This window comes from Corylus avellana, chromosome ca3 (assembly GCF_901000735.1).
Source record: "Corylus avellana chromosome ca3, CavTom2PMs-1.0".
Taxonomy (NCBI): domain Eukaryota; kingdom Viridiplantae; phylum Streptophyta; class Magnoliopsida; order Fagales; family Betulaceae; genus Corylus; species Corylus avellana.
Window position 1 is genome coordinate 19,825,383 of NC_081543.1, and position 6,000 is coordinate 19,831,382.

The 6,000-nt window shown below is 38.3% G+C and overlaps 1 protein-coding gene across 1 annotated transcript in view; it reads right to left on the reverse strand.

Annotated features, from left to right (window-relative positions):
* The window catches only part of LOC132176669 (uncharacterized), a 69,344-nt gene that overhangs the window by 18,147 nt on the left and 45,197 nt on the right, over positions 1 to 6,000 (reverse strand). The window contains exon 5 of the mRNA XM_059588938.1: positions 4,010 to 4,072. Coding sequence (XP_059444921.1) covers positions 4,010 to 4,072 — 63 coding nt within the window. The remainder of the gene's footprint in view (positions 1 to 4,009; positions 4,073 to 6,000) is intronic.

Below are 6,000 nucleotides of genomic sequence, written 5' to 3' on the forward strand. Positions count from 1 at the left end.
GGTGAGATATGTTAGAAAGGTGTAGTAGGGTTAATAGGTTATGGGTATTTGTATTCTATGTTGGACTTCGATATATATATATATATATGTTGTTTGAGAGGAGAGTAGGGATCGGGATCCTCAGCAGTAGCTGGGGAATTTCCCATGAATTTTTTTGTTAATCTCAACCGTCCAATGTTATGCAACGGCTACCAACATGCCACATGTCCCACTAAAAAGAAAATAATAAAATATTATTTAAATTTAAAAAATAAATATAAACTAAAATAATAAACAAATAAAAAAAGAAAATAAACTATTACAAAAAATGGGGTGGCCGGCCACCCCGAACCACCCCATCTTTTTTAAAAATTTATTTTCTTTTTTTATTTGTTTATTAATTTAGTTTATATTTATTTTTTAAATTTAAATAATATTTTATTATTTTCTTTTTTAGTGGGACACGTGGCATGTTGGTAGCTGTTGCATAACATTGGACGATTGAGATTAACAAAAAAATTCATGGAAAATTCCCCAGCTATTGCTGGGGATCCCAATCCGGAGAGTAGCTGCAGGGAGAATACGCAGCCTCCCTTATTCTTCTTCTACTCTTCTTCTATTCTTTTGCTCTCATACAAACTAACAAGATATTTCCTCAACTTTTGTAATGTTTCATCATCATTCCCAATTAGTATTATGTCATCCACATAAACAATTAAACTAGTTACCCTCCTTTGTAAAGATTGTTTGATTAACAATGTGTGATCAACCTGGCTCTACTTATAGTTACACTTTACATAGCTTGAGCAAATCTCTCAAACCACGCCATAGGAGATTGTTCTAACTCATATGGTGCCTTCTTTAGCTTACACAGTTTACCATTGACCAAAGAATCTTCAAGTCTAGGAGGAGTCTCCATGCATACCTATTCCTCTAGGTCTCCATGAAGAAATGTCTTTTTTACATCAATCTGCTGAAGTTGCCAATCTAAGTTTGTTGGCAAAGAAAGTAAGACCCTAATAAAGTTCATCTTCTCAACTGGAACAAATGTCTCCTCGTAGTCTATCATATAAGTTTGTGTGAAGCCTTTCGCAACCAATCTAGACTTATATCTCTTTATCAAACCATCAGTTTTATGTTTCACTGTAAACACCCATTTGCATCCTACTGCCTTTGTTTATTCAGGTAATTCAACTAGGTCCCGTGTGCTATTTTTTTAAAAGGCTTTCATCTCTTCTTGGATTGCTTCCCTCCACTTTGGATTCCCAAGTGCCTTATGGACACTTTGGGGAATAGACACAAAGGACAATTTGGAGAGAAAAGTACAATAGGATGAAAGATTGTTATAAATAACAAAATTAGATATGGAATGCTGAGTACAAGATTTGATTACTTTACATTGGGTAATTGGAAGACCAATATCATTAACTGTAGGTATTGATGTGTCTAAAGTGGCCATAGGGATTACCTGAGTTGGGAGTCGATGTTTGTCTAAGAGGCTCAAGAATAGTCTTATTGTTTGGACATCTGGAATAAACTCGTAACCCCTCTACTAGTAGCTCAACTTGCTCACCTTGGTTGCGGTTGCTGACTATCACATTCTGGAACATCATGTTTTAGCGAGTAGGTACATATAAGGAATCTGTCATTATAGGTAAAGGATCTATTAAGGATTTCTCTTCTCCACCTGTCTCTCATACATCAGAACGAACAATAGCAAATGGTTCAGTACTTTTATTACCATGAGTACGAAAAGACACACAGTGGTGTTTAGCCAGTTCACAAGTATCACATTGAAATTGGAAAACATTATTGTGTGAAAACAAAGAGGGAAAAAAATGTTGCGACAAAGTTAAAGTATGATGCCCCAGTAACATTTTCCCAGCCTGAACAAAGATGATAAGAACAGAAAAGAGATAATAAACCAATCATATGGTCAGATGCCCCTGAATCAATTATCCAAATATCATCAGATTTGTCTACATTCCCAGTGGAAGTTACATTCAGAGATGAAGCTAAATTACTTAAATGTGCGAAGGAGAATGCAGTAGTAGACGGTTCCCATCGTGACATCAACTGATAGAGGGTATCCAATTTTTGCTTGCTACGAGTCACACTTTCAAGAGTAGAAGAACTTGGAGCAGGATTTTGATCAATGGTTGAAGAGTGATTAGCCCAAAGCCGAGTAACACCACTATAATGACCTCCTCTACCCAGAGTAGGGCAACCACGAAGGCGTCAACAAGTCTCTCCAGTATGTCGTGATTTATGATAGTGATCACAAAACAATTTATCCTTCTCATCCATTGCTTTCCCGCTATCATGACTCTAAGAATCCCCCTTTCCATTGTGATGAGATGCAGTAACCAAGGTTGACCAATCTTGGGAAGAAGAGTGGAGCACGGCACCTCTGCAACTCTCCTCATTCTTAATATAGGCAAATGCCTCTAGAAGAGATGAAAAAGGCTCCTTTCCAAAATCTTAACTCTAATCTTATCATATTCAGCATTCAATCCAGCTAGGAATTCATAGATACGACCTTCTTCAACTATTTTCTGAATTTTCATAGCATCAATAGCACACACAATCTAGAAGTTATGGTAGTGATCCAGTTCTTGCCACAATGCATGAAGCCGATGAAATGTTTTTCCAATGGACCACTTTCCTTGAGTCGTTCCATGAATCCAACTCTGTTAAATTCCCCATTTTGGAATAGGTTTGAATCACTGCATCCCAAATTTCTTCAGTCGTACGAACAAACAAATATCCCTGACTAATCTCTGGTTGCATTGAATGCAATAACCAAGACATAATGGTAAAATTTTATGCTTCCCATTTGTCTTAAGCAAGGTCGTCTAATCATGGTACTTGAATATGACCATCCAGGTATTCAATTTTTCCTCCTACTTTTTAATATACAAAAGAGTATAGTGTAACCAAGCAAAATAGTTGAGCCAGCCCTGTGAATTCATGAGGTCTAATTTATCTCCGACATTTTTAAATCAAACATCCAAAAAAAATTGCTCCACTACGCAACTGGGCTCAACAAAATATTTAAAATAAACTACACAACACGCATCATATAGTATGTAATCAACAAAAAATTAGAGCAGCATTTTTTTTTTGCCTACTCTAGACGGCCTATCGTTTAGGGAGACTTACTTGTCGTTTGCCTTTGCCTCCATCTAAACAATCTGTTGTTTGTGTCTGAACTAGACAAAATGTCATTTTCTCGATGCCTATACAACTTATTTGGTCTTCTTATAAAACAACTTGTTGTTTTGTCTTTCTCCACCACCGTCGCATAGAGTCGCCAGAAAACTCAATGCTACATCAGAACTTCACAATTTCTTCAGAAATTAACTCACATTAGGCCATTGAGCTTCCTCACCCACATACAATCCTCCTTCACGCAACCATCGCCAGTCGATAATGAGAAGTTTTGATCGGCATAGGTGCACCAGTTACTCCGATGGCACAGACTACCCAAAACATTTCAGGCTTTCCCAAAAAATCTCGAACGTGGGTCTTCAACGGCAATCAGTTGAGACTGAATGTGATTCTACCAATATGACACAAGCACGAAACCAAAAACAAACCACACCCGCTATAATACCAAGTTGAAACAAGAAGAAGAAAAGTTTGGAGTTAGAAGGAAAAGAGAATATTGTCTTATTCCCCTGCACTGCTTCGTAGGCTTACAAGAATTTAAATAGAAACAACCTACACCATAATATGGAAATACACGGATTGCATATTACAATAATGGGAATGAGATCAAGTGTAATCAAATCAGGTAATAATGGGAAATAAAGCATATCATAAGTTTCCTCCTTCAACAAAGTCAACCCACAATACATAGGAACCAAAACCACCCAAAAACAGCCTGCTACTATAATGGAAGTACTGTTCAAGATGCTATAAAAAAATCCGTGTTGTTGTCCTACGCCAAGGGGAGGATGAGTCGAAGATGATAATGAGTTACTTTCTACTTGTATGGGGGACTTTGAAGCATGGGGAATGATATTACCTTAAGTTTAGATTGTGAATCCTTTGGCTTGCCCTTCTTGAGCTTCTCCATTCTTTTTTGAATCTGCAGTTATTGTAAAAGGTACAATTTAGTTCTATCACTTCATCTCACCCTACTGAGCTATTAACATAAGTTTCATGACAAATTAGAGCCTGTAAAGATTATCATTAGTACTTTAAGCACACAAATCTTATGAGTTGTTGCACCAAGCAATGCAGTAGAAAATGGAGCTTCTTTATATCAGACAATAGTCGTGTGTGTGAGGTACATATGTCTACAAATATCTAAGCAGAACACCCATCCAAATGGGAGTATATATGGTTACTGAAAGTGGTAATAGCCACTAAAAATGAACTATTTAAGTAGACAGAAATTTCTCCGACTATTTCATCCATGATTTGCAACAAAGTGGTAAAAGAGGATTTGTGGGATGAGCCCCAAGCACTTACTAAAAAACTTTCTTCAGTAATTTTAGTTGAACTGCAAAAGATAACGTTCTAAATAAACAGCACAACAATTTAGTATGCATACAAATAGGCACTGATCCAACTAGAACACCAGGTGGTAACAAATGGCAACCTAAAGGCCTAGTAGGGAATTTCTACAATTTGGGAAAGTCCAATTCAAAACCATTTTGTAACATTTATTACAATGAATCCACAGAATGTTACATCCTCTAAAGAGATTAATCAAAAATTCAGAAGGGAAACAAACCCTAAGAAATATTCAGAAGCATACTGATTTTTTTTATAAGTAATAATGATATATATTAAAAGCGCAGAGGGGCGCAACCCAAATACACGGGAAGTATAAATAGAGAGCGCCTAAGAGGGAGAGAAATGAAAGAGGAAGTCAGAAAAAGTAATTACTAAAGGAGCTAGCCTAGTAGCCGTTCAAGAGTAAAGAGTAAAGAAGAAAAGATGAGTCAATTCCTCCATAGTCCTAGTAGAGTCCTCAAAACATCTAGCATTTCTTTCAATCCATATACACCACATAAGACATAGAGGGATCATCTTCCATACTACCGCGCTTCGAGCACGTCCTCCCGACCACCAGCAATTGAACAAATCCCTCACTCTGCAAGGCATAACCCAATGCAATCCAAACCGACTAAAAATAGTATGCCAAAGAGTTCTTGCGGTTTCGCAGTGGAGAAGATGATGATCTACTGACTCTCCTGTCTTCTTGCACATACAACACCACTCTACCACCACAAGGTTTCCTCTTACACAGATTATCATGAGTCAAAATTTTGCCTAGGGCCACGGTCCACCCGAAAAAAGCCACTCGCAAAGGCACCTTTGTGCGCCAAATACTCTTCCAAGGAAACACCTCATGGTCAAAATTAGACAAGGCCTTGAAGAGCGACTTAACCTCGAACTTGCCTTTCTTAGACGAGGCCCAGCAAATACGATCCACTGTACCTATAGAGATCTTGCAAGAGTACAGCCGATCAAAAAAAGGAGCAACCAAATCCATCTCCCAGTCCTGAACGGGCCGCACAAAAATAACATTCCATTCCACAACCCCATTCCTCCAAGTAAAATTATCCTTCACCCAAGCTTCTTTGTGTCTAGCGATGCTGAACAAAGACGGGAAATCCTGCTTCAAAGAATTTTCCCCACACCAAATATCATGCCAGAAACGAACTTTCGAACCCACCCCCACCTCAAACCGAATACCTTTGGCAAAGGAACTCAAACCTATGCTTCCATAAGCCCATACCATGAGAACCCGAAACCTTCTTCGTGCACCACCCACCTTCCTGGTCTTCATACTTAGCTTTGATAACCATGCACCAAAGAGCCTCACTCTCATTCGCATATCCTATCCCCAAAGCCATTTCCCCAAGAGAGCTTGATTAAACTGATGCAACTTTCGAATGCCAAGACCACCGTAGTGCAGGGGACGACAAACTTGGTTCCAATTTACAAGATGCAACTTAGGCTCATCTCCCATCCCTTCCCACAAGAAATCTCTTTGGACTTTCT